At 46.6% G+C, this 20,549-nt stretch overlaps 1 protein-coding gene across 1 annotated transcript in view; it reads left to right on the top strand.

The window, feature by feature from the left end:
• Nup133 (nucleoporin 133) overlaps window positions 1–20,549 on the top strand; it is a 43,890-nt gene that overhangs the window by 10,294 nt on the left and 13,047 nt on the right. Inside the window, exons 7-19 of the mRNA XM_075977635.1 lie at window positions 32–187; window positions 882–952; window positions 2,614–2,761; window positions 5,691–5,838; window positions 7,321–7,478; window positions 9,214–9,305; window positions 13,702–13,865; window positions 15,352–15,446; window positions 16,212–16,436; window positions 17,501–17,623; window positions 18,314–18,413; window positions 18,927–19,178; window positions 19,733–19,866. Coding sequence (XP_075833750.1) covers window positions 32–187; window positions 882–952; window positions 2,614–2,761; window positions 5,691–5,838; window positions 7,321–7,478; window positions 9,214–9,305; window positions 13,702–13,865; window positions 15,352–15,446; window positions 16,212–16,436; window positions 17,501–17,623; window positions 18,314–18,413; window positions 18,927–19,178; window positions 19,733–19,866 — 1,866 coding nt within the window. The remainder of the gene's footprint in view (window positions 1–31; window positions 188–881; window positions 953–2,613; window positions 2,762–5,690; window positions 5,839–7,320; window positions 7,479–9,213; window positions 9,306–13,701; window positions 13,866–15,351; window positions 15,447–16,211; window positions 16,437–17,500; window positions 17,624–18,313; window positions 18,414–18,926; window positions 19,179–19,732; window positions 19,867–20,549) is intronic.

Raw genomic sequence — 20,549 nt, 5'->3', positions numbered from 1 at the left:
AGTCTCAATGTGACCCCTCCTCTCTCCACAGCTGGCCAGTGTTCTCTGGAACAGCACAAGATCCAGTTTCTACACCCTGACGAGTTCAAACATCAGTAAATGGGAACTGGATGATTCTTCAGAGAAGCTGGCTCACAGCTGGGACGTGCACAGAGCCCTGAAGGAAAGCATTGCTGATGCTATTTGGGTGAGGAACCGGAATGGACATTTCTGGTTTGGTTTATGGTGTTCAAATGTGTTGTTATTCCTTCTTTGGTTTTTGTTTTCTTTGAGATAGGAACTCACTCTGTATGTAGCCCAGGTAGGTTGTGAACTCTTTAAGTCCTGCCTCAGCCTTCCAAGTGCTGGGATTATATGTAGGTCAGCATCACCACAGCCAGCCCATCTGCCTCATTGAAACACGTTTCCATGACGTACGTGTGTGTGTGTGTGTGTGTGTGTGTGTGTGTGTCTGTCAAGTAAGTATAACTGGGTGTTCAATTCCTATCTATAATAGAAATCAGTGATTACCTTGCTAATTTATGGGGTGGCCAGATATAAGACAGAGTCTCGTGTAGCTCAGTCTGGCCTCATACTCACTACACAGTTGATCTTCCGCCTCCACCACCTATGTTCTAGGAATATGAGCATGTGCCACTACACCCAGGTGATCTCCTGTCACCTGCCTGTCTTGGAACTCACTGTGTAGACAAAGGGATCTGCCTGTCTCTGCCTCCTGAGTGCTGAGATTTAAGATTGCACCACCACACCTGGCTTGGTGTGCTAGATTTTAAATGTTAGTTGCTCGTGGGTGCAGCACTTTGCCACGTACTGGGTGTTCACTGGGCAGAAAGAAAGACACAATAATTACGGGGAGCTTACACTTTGGTATTTCCATTTAGGGATCCGAAAGCAACTACGAAGCCATTAAAGAAGGGGTCCACATTCAGTATTTGGACTTGAAGCAAAACTGGTAAGTAACTGATTTGTCCTAAAGAAGTTGGACAACACATTGGCATCTCTGTGGTGACGTGTGGCCTGCTGCCTGGTCTGCTGACTCTGCTCATCTCTGCTGAGCCTCTGAGTGGTCTCATTTCTTCTGTGGTGCTGCCGGCTGCTGTGGGAAATGGACACACTCCTCAGCTTTAAATAGGGTGTTCCTGCCATGTTAGACTTGAGGCTTCTGGGCTTGCACAGCTGGACCAGCTCTGTCTGTCTTTATTCCATTTTAAGGCAATGCCAGCAATTTTCTGTTGCCAAGGGAATCCTGAACAGTGGTCTCTGGTCTCCATGGAGACATCAGTTTCTCATCACTGTCAGGAAGGAGCTCTTGTGTCCCATAGTCATTGGCTAAGCTGATGTCATGAAGCTGTGTTCCTCCAGCGCAAGCCAGACTGGGCATGGTTTATGCTTGGAGTGAGTTTTCTCCTAGCAACAGTTCTCAGGCAGGGCCTGGCAGCTCAGTTTGTGGTCTCAGCACTCAGGAAGGCTGAGGCAGGAGGGTTATGGTTCCTGGCCAGCCTGAGCAATATATGACCCTGTTGCAAACAACAAAATTAAGACTTTTTTGTTGCCTTATTTTACCTCCATGCCTCAAGTAATGGATTTACCACCAGCCATGCCTGACTTTCTGTGAATCTTGCTAAGTGCATATAGTCATCTTTGTTGTTGTTGTTTGTTCTGTTTGTTTGTTTGTTTGGTGGGGTTGTTGTTGTTTTGAGTTAGGGTTTCTTTGTGTAAGCTTGGCTCTCCTAGAACAAGCTTCGTATACCAGGCTGGCCACTAACCTAGAGATTCTGCCTACTTCTGCTTCCCGAGTGCTGGGACTAAAGGCGTGCTCCCACCACCGCCCGGCACATACAGTCATCTTGACCATAGTCATGACATAGAACAGAGCTGGGGGTGTTGCTCGGTGGTAGGACAGTATCTACATACATAAGGCAGAGTTTGAACCTCAAGAGGAGGGGGTGGTGGAGAAAGAGATCGCCTTTCCTCCAAAATTCCTTTGTGCCCCTGGAACTTATTAATCTGTTCTGTTTTCAAAGTTTTGTCTTTTTCAGAATGGTGTATAAATAAATCATGCAGTGTAAATAAAACAGGGTTTCTCTGTGTAGCCCTGGCTGTCCTAGAACTCACTCTGTAGACCAAACTGGCCGCAAACTCATAGAGATCTGCCTGCCTCTGCCTCCCAAGTGCTGGGACTGCACCACCACTGCCCAGGTGATTCAGAAATTTATTTCATAACTAAATATTCAAGATATATATATATATAGATAGATAGAGAGAGAGAGAGAGAGAGAGAGAGAGACACCAGGATTTATCTCCTCAGTGGTTGAAGACTTTGGGTTATTTTCAGGTTGGCTTCTATAATAAAGCCGGTATAAACATTTGCATGAAGGTAATTAGGAGCATATTTTCTCCCTTGGGTAAATATGTAGGTACAGGGCTCTACCATACATGGTGTGTTTAATTTTGTAATAATCTGGCATACTGTTTACAAAGAAGCGTACAGGGTTTGGTGGCACATTGGAGCTCTGAGAGTTCCAGGACAGCCAGGGCTGTGTAGTCTCAAAGGGAAAAAACAAAACAAAAAACACCACATTCAGGAAGCCTGTCTTTTCCCCTCTCGTCTAGTGATGGACTCCTGGTTTTGGCAGCAGCATGGCACCTGGGAGACAGTCCCTGCCTCGTCTATTACTCTCTGATAACGGTGGAAGACAGCGGTAACCAAACGTCAGATACGATTACTGTAGAAGTTACTCAGTACAACCCACCTTTCCAGGTAAGTAAAATTACACAGGCTCCACAACACTTCAAATTCCTTCTCTGACCATTATTGGTGTCTTTTAAGGTTCACTTGCAAGATTTGGAAATACTTTCAAATATTATTGATTTTTTTGTTTTTCCGTCTTACTTTCTGGTCCAGTCCGAGCTAAAGAAAGATGACAGTGAAGGTATCCAGGAGCTGGTCCTGTGACTCTCCTGCTGTAGCTCTGTACCAGCAGCTGGTCCTGTGACCCTCCTGCTGTAGCTCTGTACCAGCAGCTGGTCCTCTGACCCTCCTGTTGTAGCTCTTTATTGAGTAAAAATGAAATTTGATGGTGAGGTTCCTGGTGAAATACTTGGATTCATTTTGGTTTGTGTGTGTGTTTGGTATGTGCTGTTTTGTGTTTGAGATGTGTAGCCCAGTCTGACTACATAGTCAAGATCTTTCTGTCTTGTTTCCGAAGTTGTTGATGTTATTGGTCTGTGCCACCCTATCTTCCAGGGGTCCAATTTTGAGATGTTTATATTATAGAAAAATTCCATGTGCCTAGGGAACGACTATTTACATACTCTACAAAGTAAGTCCCTGGAAGACAGTTGCACTAATGTTGAGTATAAACAGCAATTATCTAGCTGGGCGGTGGTAGCGCACGCCTTAATGCCAGCACTTGGGAGGCAGAGGTAGGTGGGTATCTATGAGTTCAAGGCTAGCCTGGTCTACAAGAGCTAGTTCCAGACATCTAGGGCTGTTACATTGAGAAACCCTATCTTGAAAAACCAAAACCAAACAAAACAAAACACGTTGTCTAATAACTGATATTTACTAGGGGACAACTATGAAACATGCCATTTAGCCTTATGTAGCATCTAATTCTCTTAAATCATTTTTTGTCTTTTGGTTTTCGAACTAGTTCTGTAGACCAGCCTGGCCTCGAACTCAGAGATCCACTTGCCTCTGCCTCCCAAATGCTGGGATTAAAGGTGTGCGCCACCACCGCTCGGCTTGGGATTAAAGGCATTCACCACCACCACCACCTGGTTAATTCTCTTAAATCTTTATTATATACTTGAGACAGTCTCACTGTGTAGCTCTGGCTCACCCTGGAATTCAGAGTGCTGCCTGTCTCTGCCTCTCAAGTGCTGCTGTTAAAGGTATGTGTAACCTTACCTAGCCCTTTTTTAATTTATTTATTTTGGGGTGTTTTTGCATGTGTGTGCAGGTGCTTATAGAAGGCGGAGGCAAACAGATGTGGGACTTGGTGGGACATAAAATCTCAGTCAACACCCCTGGAGCTGGAGTCACAGTTGATTTGAGCCACCCAGCATGGGCTGCAGTGAACCAAACTTGGGTCCTCTGCCAAAGCAGAGCAGCAAGCTTTCTTAACCACAAAGCCATTTCTCCAGCTACTAAGTCTTGAATCTTAATGTGCTTGCTTATCTGAATCCCACAAGAAAATCTGTTATTCTTTTATTTCTAACAAGAATAAACCTTATCATGTGTTTCAGTTAAGTAGACTTTGGAAATCATAACACAATGTCATTTAAAAGTTTTCAGAAAGTGCAAAAAGAATGCAAAGAAAACAATTTGAGACTAAAACCAGGAGTCTCACTTTAATGAAATGCTTAAAAGTTATTTTAGGGGAATAGGGAGATGTCTCAGTGATTAGGAGCATTTGCTGCTCTTGCAGAGGACCAGGTTTGGTTCCCAGGTGACTTATATCCACCCATCACTCCAGCTCAGAGGGATCCAAAACATCTCTCCTCTCTATCCTGCATTTATATGTACATATCCACTACACACACATACACATTAATTTTTGTAAAATTTTAATACTTCTTTAGTAATTGTTGGTGATTGTTAGTATTTCCTAATTTTGTGCCTAGTGAGTTCTTACTGTATTTCTTTCTCTGACTTTACATGTAAACAAATGAATTCAATTGTCTTATCTTTGAGAGCTGTGGGGGCGTCTCGGGCTTGCTAAATGCAAGCTTGTACCTGATGCCTGGTGGTAAAACAAAGCCATTTGGACGCAGTGACACACACTTTTATGGAGGTTCACACTTTTCTAGAAGTAGAGACAAGCAGATCTCTGTAAATTTAAGGTCAGCATAGGGAACTCCAGGGCAACCAAGGTACATCGCGAGTATCGCTAGACTCTCAGAAGAGAAGGGAGCCAGAAACAAAAGGTTTTCTTTTGTACCTGCCAGTTTAAAAATAAATAATATAACATATTAGAGCTTTTTGTGTCTCATTTGTTACAAACTTCTAGTTATAATCTTTTTGTTTGGTTGCTTGGTTGGTTTTTTTTCAAGACAGGATGTTTCTGTATAGTCCTGACTGTCCTGGATCTTTAATCTGTAGACCAGTCTGAATTCAAACTCAGAGGTCTGCCTGCCTTTGCCTCCCAAGGTCTGAAATTAAAGATATTTTATCCTACTACCATGCCTAGTATTTTAAAAGTTTACTAATTTGCAACTCAGGAAATAATTTCTGTAAGACAAATATGTTAGTCCATTTGTGCTGTTGCAGCAAAATTCCTAAGGGTGGGTCATTTATAAGCTATAGGAAGTTCTGGAGCTTAGAGGTCCAAGATAAAGGTGCCAGTGTTTATGGTGCCTATTCCTAGTAGACAGAGCCTTCTTGTTGGTATCTTCACACAGAGGTGAACAAAACTTCCCAACAGAGCCTTCCCAAGACCCCACATGTTCACACAGTTAGCAGTTGGCTTCTAGATTCCAGGAGGACATCAATGTCCAGGCCCAGCAGTGACTGTAAGCCTCTCCTGTTTTTGTGAATCGTCTTGTGTAGACTTTCACAAGGATATTCAGTGACTGAGAATTTTAACATTTTTTGTGGAATGGTGTCATATAAATGTAGTGGCAAAAATCATACAAATATTTTTGTCTTGAATCTTACAAACTATAATCCTAAATTTACCTTTCAGTCTGAAGACCTGATCCCATGTCGATTGATGGTGCCAAACTTTTCAAGCCAGATGACCTATCTTTATATGGAGAATGCGGTCTTTGTGTGCTCCACGGGAACTGGGAAGTTTTCTCTTCCTCAGGAGAAAATTGTCTTTGATGCACAAGGTACATGGATGGCTGCTTTAGATGAAAAGATGGTTCTTTCTCCATTGAATTATATTTTCACCTTTGTCAGAATTCAGTTAATCCAATGCATGTGGTGTCTGTCTGGACTCTGTTCTCTTTTTTACGTGTCTATCCACCCACCAGTATTATACAGTCTCCAGTAAGTGATTCTTAGCTCCAAGCGCTTTGGCCAGCTCATTAGCCGTTCTTGGCAGTTTCTCTTCTTTTACTGTACATTTTGCCTCTGGTTTGCTACTTGCCCGTTAGAAATATTAATACTGTTGGCAGTAGCTGAATTCATAGCCATACTGAATACCCAGGTGGGTAGAATTCACAAACTGTTATCTTTATAGGCAAAATTAGTATCCGCACCCCCCCCCCAAAAAAAAGGTTCCCCAGAAGAGACAAGAAGGTAAGAGCTAACTATGAGAGAAGTAAGTGCTCATCTTGGTTTAGGAGAGTGGCTCAGACTGGGTTAGCGTTCTTAAGCTAGAGTTTGTCCAGACCCCTGACGGGAAAACCCTGGGGGGCTAGCTTGCAATACAGGCCAGACACGTAGATACTGACAAGCATATAGTCCTACAGGACAGGGCCTGGGCCAGGCCACAGATGGAGCCGAGGTGGTGGCCCACACAGAGGGACCAGTATAGTGGGCTGTTCCTAAGGCACAGAGTAGGCTGGCTACTGCCTGGATTGGCCCCCTAGAGAAAGACCATTAGGCAAGAAACAAGAGGATGCCACAGGGCTGCCATTCTGGGTTTGACAGAACAAGGACTTTGGAGGGATTGAGGAGGGGTTTTGCTCACTGTTCTCTTGCAACGACAAGTTTTGTGGTTTTGTTTTGGGGGGTGTTTGTTGTTTTGTTTTTGTTTTTTAGACTTTTATTTATGTAGGTACAGGGATACCAGTGGAGGCCAGAAGAGGGTGTAGTCTCCTGTAGAGTTATAGGAGGTTGTGAGCCTCCCAGTGAGGCCACTAAGAACTCTCGGGAGGCAGAGGCAGAGGCAGGTGTATCTCTGTGAGTTCGAGGCAAGCCTGGTCTACAAGAGCTAGTTCCAGGACAGGCTCCAAAGCTACAGAGAAACCCTGTCTCGGGGGTAGGGTGGAGGGAGAACTGAACTCTCTTGTGGAGGCAGCAAATGCTTTAATTGCTGAGTCATCGCCAGCCCAGTTTTTTTTTTGTCTTTAACGTGGACAGTCTGCTTTATTGAGAAGCAACAGGGTCCTGACATTTTTACAATTTAAAAGCTGAGACCTAAGTAAAACATAAAGTCTAGGGGCTGAGGCAGGTGATGGCATAAGCCTTCTAATGTAAACCAGCCCGGTCAGCATAGTAAGGCTGTCTCTACAAAGAAAGTAAAAACAAATTAAATTCATTTATGCCATAGCATTTTAATTTTAGGAGTCATAAAGGAAGAAGGATGCAGGTCATCGGAAATCTGAGAAATTGTTCTATGCGATCTTTGTGCATTTTTTTCTCAGGAGATGGCATTCTGGGCGCTGGCTCCTGTGGAGGTGTTCCAATCCTTTTTTCTAGGAACAGTGGCCTGGTGTCTGTCACTCCAAGGGAAAGTGTGTCCCTGTTAGCAGAGGACCTGGAAGAGTCTTTGACCTCTTCAGTTGGTGGGCAGGGTAATGAGGTAAGATCACTTGACATTTGCTGCGTTTCACACCGGAAAGGGCAGTCGAATTAGAAAGGCTGGGGTGAGATCCGCTCTCTGTCCTTTCTCTCGCTGTTCGTTGTCTCGGTCCCGTCTGCGTTTTCCTCTGCATCTCTGAGCCAAGTGGATGTGTTGCTGTCTCCAGGTCACAGTTTTAGAACAGGGGCTTGGAACAACTTATGTGCGTCCTCCTCTCCTTTGCCTTGCTGAGGAGTGGGGTGACAGATGAGTGTTGGAACGGTTCATTCCAGGGAAGCACCAGTGACCTTCCACACAATACACATCTGGTGATTCCTGGAGCTTTGACAGCATCGATTTTATTTGCTGAGTCGATTGTTGCACACACTGTCCGGCAGCTTTGGAAGGTGTCTGTTGGGGTACCTGTGGTCACTATCCATAAGGACCTGTCCCCAGCTGGGCTAGGCAGACCTGAATGCCACTTTACATGGGCTCTGGGGATCAAACTCAGGTTGCACAGCAAATGTCTTTATTCACTGAGACATCTCGGTGACCTCAGCAGATGAATTCTGAGAGGCTTGATGAGATTAAAAATAAATAAATAAGAAATCAACTTTTACCAGGTGTGGTAGTGCACATCTTTAGTCCCAGCACTTGGGAGGCAGAGGCGGGCGGATCCCTTTGAGTTCAAGTCCAGCCTGGTCTACAGAATGAGTTCCAGGACAGCCAGGACTATTGTTACACAGAGAAACAAAACAAAAAACAAAAGCAATCACCTTTCTATTATCTTGAAACCTGAGGTAACTTTATCTGTAAGTTTGGAGTTTTTAAACAGAAAAAAATATTTCAGTTACAGAAGGCTAAAATACGAGTATCTTCTACTGAAATACATGACAGATTCACATATTCGGTTTTGTTAATCATAAGACACTGGCTTGTCTGTCGTCTGTTGACAGTTACTGTGTAGTTCAGGCTAAGCCTCTTGCCTCAGTCTTCCAAGCACTGGCATACCAGACATATGCTACCTTGAGTAGTCTTTGTGTAGACCATTTTCTTAGTGAAAAATTGAAGTGAAAGAAGCTGGTTGGAATTCCAGCGCTTGAGAGGAAGAGGCAGGTGAACTCTGAATTAAAGGTCAACCTGATCTACGTAGAGAGTTCTAGGCCAGCCCAGGCTGCATAATAAGACCCTGTCTCAAACACAGCCTAGAGAGAAGCTAAACAATTAAGAACATTTGTTGCTCCTGTAGAGGACCTGGGTTCAATTCCAGCACCCACAACCATCTGTCACTCCAGTTCTAGGAGATCCTATACCCTCTTCTGACCTCTGGGGACAGCACACACAACACACATGTGTACACGTGGATATATATGCAGTCACTCGCACGTGTAAAATTTAAAAAAAATTGATTTTAAACCAAGAAAATCGATTTGTCGGTTTCTACAGAGTGTAATGTATTTGAACTTTTGCTTGTGATCGTGTGTTTCTAGATCAGTGCTGCTGCGTGCTCCTGGATTTGTTCTGTACTAGTCCATCTCTTGCAGTTTTCCTGAGTTCTGCTTGGCTGTGTCCTTCCCCATGTTCTTAATGTTTATTGTGGTAAGCATAGGGACAGTGGCGTCAAGCGCTGAGTCACCTGCCTTTTCTGTAGGGCTTTGATCGATCTGTGAGTGTGGCGTACACTTCCTTCAACATGTGCGACTGTTCTGTGCCCAGTTCTTGGAAGCAACGGTTTGTTTTCTGTTTTCTTTTGTAGAGTATGGTTTTTGAGACCACAACAAAAACTGAAAGTGTAGCCCATGAAGATAAGACAAAACTACTTAAGGCTGCATTCCTCCAGTACTGCAGGTATAGCACAGTCTTGTTGTTGTAAGATCTGTTTTAGAGCTGGGTGGTGGCGCACACGCCTTTAATCGCAGCACTAGAGCGGCAGAAACAGGTGGATTTCTGTGAGTTCGAGAACAGCCTGACCTATACAGTGAGTTCCAGGACAGTCTCCAAAGCTACCTGGAGAATTCCTGTCTCAAAAAAACAACAAACAAAAATAAAAATGAGTATGAATTAGCCGAGTGGTGGTGGTACGCGCCTTTAATCCCAGCACTCAGAAGGCAGAGGTAGGCAGTTCTCTAAATTCAAGGCCAGCCTAGTCTACAAAGTGAGTTCCAGGACAGCTAGGGCTGTTACAGAGAGAAACCTTGTCTTGAAAAACCAAAAGAAAAAGAAATATATATATATATATATATATATATATATTTATGTATTTATTTGTGTGTTGGGGGGTGGTGTTCTGAACCCATAAAAGGGCATCAGATTCCTTAGAGCTGGAGTTACAGGTAATTGTAAGGCACCTGATATGGGAAATATGAGTGGTGGGAACCCAGTCCAGGTCCTCTGCAAGAGCAGCAAGTGCTCCTAAAGGTGTAAACCAGGCTGGTCCTCCTCTAGCGCGGGAATTCCAGGCATGACCGTTGTGCTCAGCAGGCACAGCACATGTTAAAATCACAGCCCACCTTATGTGTGTTTTTCCTGACGCTTACTGTGCGTTGGTGGGTGGTGAGAGCTAGCTGATTATCTGAATCTGGCATCGCAAGAGGCCCCACCCTACGTAGATCTAACATCAGGTCTAACAGCCTCCCTAGGAAGCAGTGACCATTAAAACTGGCAGTCCTAAAGACGGAGGACAAAATGTCTTTTAACACATCCGAGCAAGTAAGTTGCAGATGGAGTCATATGGGTGTTATGAAAGTAAGCCTACCCCTTAGCTGGGCTTCAGTGACCACAGAACCTAGTGGTTGCTCAGCCAAGCTCAGATTCTGCAGTTTGGCTGTTGGAGGTCAGGTCAGGTGGCAGTTGGCCAAGTCCAAGCTGGTCTCTCATTGTGGCCAGATTCCAGTCTGGCTGTGTTGTGCCTGGGCTTCTCATCTTTCTAGGGCCTTGGCTGGCCAGCTCTTTGCTTCCTGTAGCTTCTGATTGCTGCGTTGACATTTGAGACAGGTAACCATTTGTGGGCATCTGATGACTTGCAGGCTATAGAGCAGTAGCCCTGGCCTCTTCCCACTGGAAGCCAGTAGCCCTTCCCCTGCTTGTTACAACCACCTTGTCTCCAAACACTGTCAAATGCCCTGAGTCAAACATAACATAGAGCTTTTAAGTATTGTCTTTATTTTTTTTACTTAGTATTGTTTGGTTTTCATTTTAATTTATTCAAAAAATGCAAATACAGATGTTTTGTTGATGACAGTTTGGGCAAACAACTTGTGTAATTATTGGTCAGGTCTTGTACAAGTATCCTGCAGCCTGGAGTAACGACTGCTTCCAGCTTCAGCCTGGCTGCTAACGCTTCATGACCTTTAGCAGATGAGTTACCATCTGTCCAGAGAGCCTCTGGAACCTAACTACACAGCATCCTGTCCACTCCACTATCTCACTGGCTGTCTGGGTTGTTTGTGGAATGCAGGATTCCTAATGTACTAGAGGCACAGCACCCTTAGAACTGTGAGGGCTAGGTACTGTGGGCGTGAACCTGCAGCAGAGGGGTCCTGGGTACTGTGGGCGTGAACCTGCAGCAGAGGGGTCCTGGGTACTGTGGGCGTGAACCTGCAGCAGAGGTGTCCTAGGTACTGTGGGCGTGAACCTGCAGCAGAGGTGTCCTAGGTACTGTGGGCGTGAACCTGCAGCAGAGGTGTCCTAGGTACTGTGGGCGTGAACCTGCAGCAGAGGTGTCCTAGGTACTGTGGGCATGCGCCTGCAGCAGAGGTGTCCTAGGTACTGTGGGCGTGAACCTGCAGCAGAGGGGTCCTAGGTACTGTAGGCGTGAACCTGCAGCAGAGGGGTCCTAGGTACTGTAGGCGTGAACCTGCAGCAGAGGTGTCCTAGGTACTGTGGGCATGCGCCTGCAGCAGAGGGGTCCTGGGTACTGTGGGCGTGAACCTGCAGCAGAGGGGTCCTGGGTGCTGTGGGCGTGAACCTGCAGCAGAGGGGTCCTGGGTGCTGTGGGCGTGAACCTGCAGCAGAGGGGTCCTAGGTGCTGTGGGCGTGAACCTGCAGCAGAGGGGTCCTGGGTGCTGTGGGCGTGAACCTGCAGCAGAGGTCCTGGGCTCCGGGTCACATTTCCGTTTATTATCAGCATGCCTGATGCCACTTACACGCTTTCCTTCATCAGCAGAGTTGTTTCACAATTGAATAGACACTTGTGAAAGTCTTGGCCAAGCCTTGCCAAGTCAGCCTCTTCCCAGAGCTGTGAGGCTTTGGCAGGACAGTCACTGATCCTGGCCCTGTTTCTTCCTTTGTGCCTGCTTGAGAAGAGTGAAGGATCCAGTTTGCCTAGCGTGTCTTGCTTTTAAAGAAAGTATTTTTTTTAAAGCATTTAAAAAAAAAAAAGACAAGTTCTCAGGTCCTGACCTGCCCTCCCACTCAGTGATGCAGGGTGGCTACTCATTCCCTGAAATATATAGTATTAAGTTCTAAGTTTGTCTGACTGCTTTGCCAATGATCTGCTGCACTCCCTGTTCTGCCCAGGTGGGGGCGCCACTAAACAGTGTAGTATGCTTTATGACCTTGTTCTGTTGCATGGTTCAGTCTTCCTAGAAAGATTTGGGTTACTTCGTCTTGCACATATTTCTCTTCAGTGACAGTCTGTTAAGTGTACATGATAATGCGGCCAGCAACTGGAGTCTTTATTTTGATTTTTTGTGGCTACCAGAACAAATTACCACAAGCTCTCTGCTGATGGGACTCCTGTCCAACATTACAGAGCCAGTAGGGCCATGCAGCCCCTGGAGGGTCTAGGGGACTTTCGTGCCTCTCCTTGCTGTTCATCCTAACAGCCGTGGCCACTGCTGGGCTGGCTGGTGCTATCTCCACGGTGCACAGCCTCTCCCAGTGTCTGTGCAGTCCTTACACCGCAGTCTGCAGGGCTGGGCCTTCTGACCTGTTCATTCCTCCTGAGTGTAGGCCACATTTACCTTCCTCTTGGCCTCATTAGTATCTGGTTCTTTTCTTTTCTTTTCTTTTTTTTAATATTTTTATTTATTATGTATACAGTGTTCTGTCTTCATATATGCCTACTCGCCAGAGAGGGTACCAGATCTCATTACAGATGGTTGTGAGTCACCATGTGGTTGCTGGGAATTGAACTCAGGACCTCAGGAAGAGCAGTCAGTGCCCTTAACCTCTGAGCCATCTCTCCAGCCCTACCTGGTTCTTTTCTCGCTTCGGCCCAGTTTAGAAGAGTCCTCTTTTTTAGGGGCTCACTGTCCTTCAGGTTGTTGCTCTGATTTTTTCCAAGACTCCTTTTCCTAGAAGACCTGTTTCCATGTCTGCTGTAGCTTCCTTGCTAACCAGCAGGGCATGCTCAGTGGGTGACCACTCCCACTTCATTCTCCTTACCCCGCCCCTGTGGCTTCTTCCCCCAGAGAGCTCTCCCTGCCCTCTGATGGATTGGCTGCCCTTCCCTGTGCTTGGTGGTCTGTTAGTTACTTTTCTCTTTGCCGTGACCAGATAGCTGACAAGAAACAGTTTAGGAAAGGAGGGGCTTTTGTTGTAGCTTAGCGTTCGGGGGATCATTGTATCATTGGGGAGACACATGGCAGCAGGAGCAGTCAGGAAGCTGCCACAGCCCAATTTCACCTTTTTATTCATTCTGGAAGTTGAGCCTTTATGTCAAACTAGGAAAATGCAGAGATTTGTCATAAGGTGATTCCAGACCTCAGGTTAACAGTATAAACCGTCGCGGCTGCTGTCTGAGTTATGGCCAGCACAGGTGCCTTCACTTATTCAGTGCTCTGACTCCTGGCACCGTGGCCTAAAGCCTAGGGCTGGTTTCAGTCTTAGCCGTTGTCTAGTGCCTCTCCTGTTAGAACGTTCAGTGTGTTAATGAATTCACAGCCGCACAGAAGCCTTCTTCTATGTAATGAGGTGAATCTTGTGACCAGTCCTGTGGGCTAAAGCCTGTACATGGATGTTAACCTCACCGTTAACTTTTTTTTTTTCTAATATTTATTTATTTATTATGTATGCAATATTCTGTCTGTGTGTATGTCTGCAGGCCAGAAGAGGGCACCAGACCTCATTACAGATGGTTGTGAGCCACCATGTGGTTGCCGGGAATTGAATTCAGGACCTTTGAAAGAGCAGGCAATGCTCTTAACCACTGAGCCATCTCTCCAGCCCACCGTTAACTTTTCTATGGCGAGTCTGGGACGGTTGGCCTCTGCTGTAGCTTCGCATTCCCATTTTCTTACAGGAAAGACTTGGGCCGTGCTCAGATGATGGCGGATGAGTTCTTTTCCTCTCACACTGACTTGAATTCGGACGCTGAGTTAGACAAGGCTGTGACTCAGATCAGCATGGACCTGGTGGACGACTACCCAGCCTCAGACCCGCGGTGGGCGGAGTCAGTCCCCCAAGGTCAGTCGACGAGCTTCGTGGTGGGAGAGGGGAGTGCTGCTTCTGCACTCCTTGATCACGCCGTAATCTTTCTCAAGTAGTTGCAGGTAACATTCCCTGTGGCACATCTGAGAAGGCTAGGGCAGATGGCCCTATTTGTCAATTAGAGGAAACATTGAAACAAGTCCTCGTGATTCTCACCATTTCATTTCTGAAAGAACTGGGTGGGTGCGTTAGTCAGGAAGAGAGCTGGTAGAATATAGATATTTAAAGGGAATTTATTAGAATGGCTTACAGGCAGTGCCCAGCTAGTCCAACAATGACTGTCTACTGACAGAAAGTCCAGGAAGTCAGTAGTTGTCAGTCCACAAGATCGGATGACTCAGCTGGTCTTCAGTGTGCCTCAGAATCCCAGGTAAGCAGGCTCTAGCGCAGTGAGAGAGAGCGAGCCTGCAGTGAGAGAGAGAGAGAGCGCGCTCTGCCGTTGAGAGCAAGAGCAAGCCGACTAAGAGCAAGAGCGTCTTTCTCCTTGTCCTACGTAGGCTGCCGAGGGAGGATGTGGCCCAGATCTAGGGTGGATTTTCTGACCTCAGATGTTCCATATTTAAAGTGGATCTTCTCCCTGTCTCAAATGATCCAGTTAGATAAAAATCCCTCACAGTGGCTTGGGTTTTTACTTAATTCCACGTGAGGTCAAGAATAGCCATCACGCCGGGCGGTGGTGGCGCACGCCTTTAATCCCAGCACTCGGGAGGCAGAGGCAGGCAGATCTCTGTGAGTTCGAGGCCAGCCTGGTCTACAAGAGCTAGTTCCAGGACAGGCTCCAAAACCACAGAGAAACCCTGTCTCGAAAAACCAAAAAAAAAAAAAAAAGAATAGCCATCACGATGGTGGTGATAGGCATTTGGCACTCACTTGCTTCAGAGTAAACAACTTTGGCATACTCCGTGTATTTGCCTAGTAGGACTTCCCAAGTGTTAGAGAAATGCTTGGTATTCAGAAGTGAACATCTCACATCCCCCTGCCTGTCCCAGGTGACTACCCCCTTAGGCTGCTCTGCATTCCCAGTTACCAGACAGTGTCTCAGGTACAAGTTTCTGCACTAGGGATATAGGGAGTTTCCTTGCTTTTTTTTCTTTTAGCCAAACCATACAGTGGCTAAACCAGGGCATGCTTTCTGTTTTGAGTAAGTACAGTATCTGCCTGGCTAGGTTTTCCTCTGCATTTAAAAACTCTTTTGAGGCAAGGTCTCCTTTTGTAGTGTGGGGTGTCTCTAGAACTTACCAGGCTAGCCTTGAACTCAGCATTCTCGCCTTAGTTTTCCGAGAGGTGAGATTACAGATGTGAGCCCCCACTGAGTTATAGATCCATTCTAAGACTCCTGAGTGCTCTAAGTAATGTTTTAAAGGACTGGTGCCCTGCTCCCTTCAGGTCCTCTTAGCTTGTCACTTTCTAGTAGCTGTTCCGAAAATCGCTCTGCTTATTCTGCACTGCTGTGTTCTGACAGAGGCCCCTGGACTGAGCAACACATCACTGATCATTCTGCACCAGCTGGAGGACAAGATGAAAGCCCACTGTCTGTTGGTGGACTTCCTTCACCAAGTAAGCATCAGCATAGGCTAAGGGTGAGCCTGGCATTGTAGCCCAGTGAGATGCCCTGCCCTCTGGGGTATTTCCCTGGAGGGGCCTGGATTGTGTACTGATGTAAGCAGTTCCGGGGCCATGGCACACATGCGGATGTCAAAGGACAAATTTCGGGAGTTCTTTCTTTCTGGGGATCAAACTCAGGTGTCAGTTTTGGTGGCTAGTGCCATTCCCCTCTGAGCTATCCCGCCAGCCCCCAAACAGCAATTTGTACGATCTTAAACAGATTTTCTTTTGTGTAAAAACATAGACGCTGGGTGGTGGTGGCACATGCCTTTAATCCCAGCACTCAGGAGGCAGAGGCAGGCAGATCTCTGTGAGTTCGAGGCCAGCCTGGTCTACAAGAGCTAGTTCCAGGACAGGCGCTAAGGCTATATAGAGAAAATCCTGTCTTGAAAAACAAAACAAATAAAAAACCAAGTTTCCATTTCCCAAAGATCTGTATTCCAGAATAGGTCACTGGTACAAATCAGAAAAGCCATTTGATCGTTACAATATTTAAAGAGTAGTTTGAAAACCATGGCAGCCGTGGGTAGGAATGGTGAGGAGACTCTGACATGGACACTGCATGAGTACACCTCGTACACACTGGGAACAGTGGCACCCGGAGTGGCCTGTGGCAGGGAAGCTCCTGGCAGAATGGCCACATTTTCTGTGAGTGCTTTCTGAGAGCAGGTGCTTATAGTTTTCTCTTTTTTTTCCTTTTCCTCTTTTTTTGGTGAGGTCGGCTTGTTTAGACGTCTCAGCTCTTACCCAATCAGAGGGACACCCATGACAACCCGCCTGCTGCTCTGTGAACACGCAGAAAAGCTGTCGGCTGCGATCACACTCAAAAACCACCACTCTCGGCTGCCTGAGCTGGTGAATGCAGCTATCCTGCTTGCCCTGCACAAGAGGGAGTGTGAGGTCCCTTCCAGCCTGACTCCTGCAGACGTCTTCTTCCGAGAGGTCAGACACACCCTCATTCTTGTCTTCTGTGTCTTCTTTGCACGGTCTCGGAGGTGGACATCCCTGACAGGGTTGTTAAAGGACCTCGTTGAAATGCTGACTTGGGCTCCCTGCTTTATGAAACTGCTACTCCATGTCTCTTGTTTACTGTTTGTCCTCTAAGGGGGGCAATAATTGGCTGAGAAAGGGGCTCCCCATTTCCCGTGTCTCTCCCGCTCCCTTGTGTCTCGCACAGGAAGCTGTTCTTGTTCAGTAGGCTCCCAGGCTTGCTGCTGGGATGAAGAGCTGAGGCACTGCAGGAAGAAGATCAGAGTAGCTATTCTCCAGTACAATGGTGGTTTCCCTTTGTCATAGATCAGATTCTTTTTTTTTTAAAAAAAAATGTTTTTATTCGTGTGTGCATGCACACGACACATAATGGCACACGTGTGGAAGTTAGAGGACAACTTTCAGGAGTTCTGTCCTTCCACCATGTGGGTCCCAGGAGTCAGGCTTGTCATCTGGCGTGGCAGGAGGCTCCTTTGCCTGCTGAGTCATCTCGCTGACCCAAGTCAAGCTTCTGTGCGCCTAGCTATATCCCAGTGACCTCTGGAGCGCTGCTTTCTCCTGTCCACTTGCAAGTAGCAAAGTCATATTCCTGAAGGGTGCTAGTACTTTAAGAGATGGTTGCTCAGATCAGCCATGGAGGGAGAATTTTGCTACTGTAGCCCTTGTAGAAAGTAAAAGGCAATGGGCCTGGTTCTGGAGGTGCAGCCCCCACTTTCCCGTTAACTCACGTTGGGAAGAGGCCTGGGACTAGTCAAGGCTTCAGAAGATAGTACTAACTACTCAGAGACAGGCTGTGTTGGCACAGCATAGGAGCTGTGTTTCCTACCACTGAAGACTGAGGGTAAGAGTGTGCAGCCTTTTTATTATCTAAACGACAATAACTGTAAACAGTCAGACTTTTCCTCGTTTATGTTTACTTTCATTGTTATTGAGTCTGTTGTGTGATGGGAAGGTTTACCTTACCAGGTGGGCTCCCTGTCCCTAAGAGGCTGTGACTGTGGCTTCTCTGCCCTCAGGTGTCCCAGGTGGACACTATCTGCGAGTGCCTGCTGGAGCATGAGGAACAAGTCCTGCGTGATGTTGCGTTGGACTCTCAGGAGTGGGCAGAGGTGGCGATCCACGTGAATACAGTCCTCAAGGTACCACACCTGACAGTGGTGTCAGCAAACCACGCTCCAATACAGGGAGGGACAAGACAGTGGTTTTTTTATGCCTGACCCAGTGAGGTGAAGACTGCTTGTCAAGTTCAAAAACTACAAGAACCTATATTTTTATGAATTATCTGAATTTTTGAGTATTCCCTTTGCATACTAGTAAGTTTATAAGTTTCTATAGTCTTGGCTTTTTGTTGGGTAAAGTTTTTTTTTTAAGAAACTTTTTTCTCTTCTATCATTGCAGAGGTATTGGTGCTTGTTAACAGAGTTATCAAAATTTATTCATTTCTCTCACCTTGAACTCCTGTTTCCAGCCTCAGCTTTCCAGTTACCAGGGACAAGCACATACTACTACATCTGCTTTCTGTTTTTTAATTATTCAAAATTTTTTTTATTAAATTATTAACTAAGGGTTTTCATTCAGTTTTCCTATTAGACTCTATAGTGCTCTCTCTCGCGCTCTCTCTTTTAACTTTCTGCTTTGGTTATAGTTTTCCAAATGAAGTTAAATTTGTGGAATAAAACCAAACTTTGAAGGCAGGATCCACAGCGCTGAGCGCTTTTCTTACTTGTAGGCTGGTGTTGTAGGTCTTCCTTAGACACAGCCTCCCACAGAAGGAAATGTAGCAGCAGCCCGTTGCTTCCCGTGCCTGACGGTGCCTTTCATTCTCTCAGGACATGCTGCAGGCTGCCACTCACTACCGCCTAAACAGAAGCTCCATGTACAGTCGGGAAGAACCGCTGGGGGAGGAACCGGAGTATGTGCCATGGACAGGTACCGCGCTGGAGTGGTGACGGCCGTCCAGAGCATGCTCGTGTCTGGCTGGCCTGGGAGGTGCTGTGCTATTCCCAGGGGCAAGCTTGTGAGTGAGGCGAAGGAACAGTTGACGCGACACCTCTAGACTCACCGGGTCCCTTTGGTGTATTTATTGATCCCACCTGTTATTTCTTTATCAGTGGGGTTTAGATACATCTGTTAGGTTTTAGTACCAAGTCCTTCATAGAGACAGGTGCTGGCTTTGGAGGAATAGGCTTCATTTCATGTTCAAGACAAGGAGTAAGTGGGCTAGCACTAAAGGAATTGAGTAGGCAGAGGGATCCCGGCGACCTGTGTTAATGGAAATCTCCACTGAGAAGAAAAGATGGGGATCAACCAGGGCACGAGCAGGTATCACCTGAACACTGCTGTGTCTTCCTAGAGTAGTGAGGTAACCTAATTTTTAGGTCCTCGGTCTTCTCCCTACTGTCATGGACGCTTTCTTAGGAAGTTACTTTGCGCACTTTACAGCTACGAGCGGTCCGTCCGGCATCCGCACAGTCATCATGCGCCAGCATGGGATCATCCTGCAGATGGTGTACCCTCAGGCCGACAGCAACCTCCGCAGCCTTGTGATGGAGCAGCTGGTGGCGCTGATCGACTGCTTCCTGGACAGTTACGTTTCCCAGCTGAAGTCGCTAGAGAAATCCACGGACCAGGAAAGATACAGCAGTCTGGAAGTGGAGTATCTGCAGAAAAGATCGGAACTCCTCTCTCCCCTTCGTGAGTGTCTGCAGTTAGAAATGGCTGTGGGCTACAGACAGGTGGGGGTTGGAGAACTTGCACCGTGCAGTCTTGCAGAGTTAATCTTCCTGTGAACAAAGACGAAGACAGGCGCACTTGGATAGCTCTGTATTCACGTCATCGAGCTTTTTAAAATGACTGAGTCTGCTACAGCTACCGTAGGAGGCTCAATTGATTGGGGAAAACAGTAAACTAAGCGGTGGCAATGCCCTTAGCCATTGCTTTCAGCATGCTGGGCGTGGTGGCATTTTCTGAGTCAAAAAAGCAAACTCAGCCCTCAGACCTTCACGTGAATAACTGGTTTAGGACAGCCTGGTAGAGGCTGGGGAAGGGCACAGGTGGTGCAGTGTGGCTGTTGAGCAGAAAGCAGTTTTCTTTCATAGCCAGGTTCAGGAAGGTTTGTTCTAGTGGGTAATGGAAGGCTCACCTGGGAGGTAGGGATGGATCCAGGGCTGCATTTCCCTCTTTGGGAAGTCTGGGTGGATCAGTAACGGACATTGTATATGTGGTACCGCTTGTTCTTCCTCCCGAAGTCACACTAGGCCAGTACCCATGGGCAGCTTCTCTGGCAGAGAAGTACTGTGACTTTGATATCCTGGTACAGATGTGTGAACAGACGGACAACCAGGCCCGACTCCAGCGCTACATGACCCAGTTCGCTGACCAGGTAAGCACACTGGTGTGTGGGGGTTGTAGACGACTATCACACCCTCTAGGCTTTCCCTCTGCAGCATGCCGCTGTGGCTCTAGGGTGAAGAGTAATTTAGATGGGAAGAGGCAGGTGGGCATGTTACATTGTCTTCGAGCACATACTTCCTCATGTAAATTCATCAGTTTTCTATCTCTGATAAAACACCGTTACCAAGGCAGCTTAGAGAAGAGCTTGTCTGAGTTTAAGGTTCTAGAGGGTTCTAGTCTGTGATGGTAGAACAAATGCATGGCCATAGAAAGCGGAGGGCTCACTCACATCTGGACCCACAAGCAGGGAGAATAGAAATGTGTGTGTCTTTAAATTCTCAAAGCCCGCTCCCAGTGACATATTTCCTCCAGCAAGGCCATACCTGCTAGACCTACCCAAACAGTGCACTAACTGGAGACCACCTGTCCAGATGCCCAAAACTGGAGGGGACAATCCCATTCAAATTACCACACAGACACTGAGAAATTTCCTGGCCTTTGAGAACTGTAAACTTTCACTTGGGGATTTTGTCAGTCTGTGGACCAGGCTGGCCTGGAACTCGAGTCTAGCTTAGCCTCCAAGTGCGAGAGTTGCAGGCACCAGCTACCAGTCCTGACTAACTTTTATTCCATTCTCTCCATAAAGTGTAAGACCTCGTAGGAGCAGGGACA

This window comes from Microtus pennsylvanicus, chromosome 6 (genome assembly GCF_037038515.1).
Source record: "Microtus pennsylvanicus isolate mMicPen1 chromosome 6, mMicPen1.hap1, whole genome shotgun sequence".
NCBI classification, from domain to species: domain Eukaryota; kingdom Metazoa; phylum Chordata; class Mammalia; order Rodentia; family Cricetidae; genus Microtus; species Microtus pennsylvanicus.
This window is presented reverse-complemented; position numbering and strand designations above follow the sequence as displayed.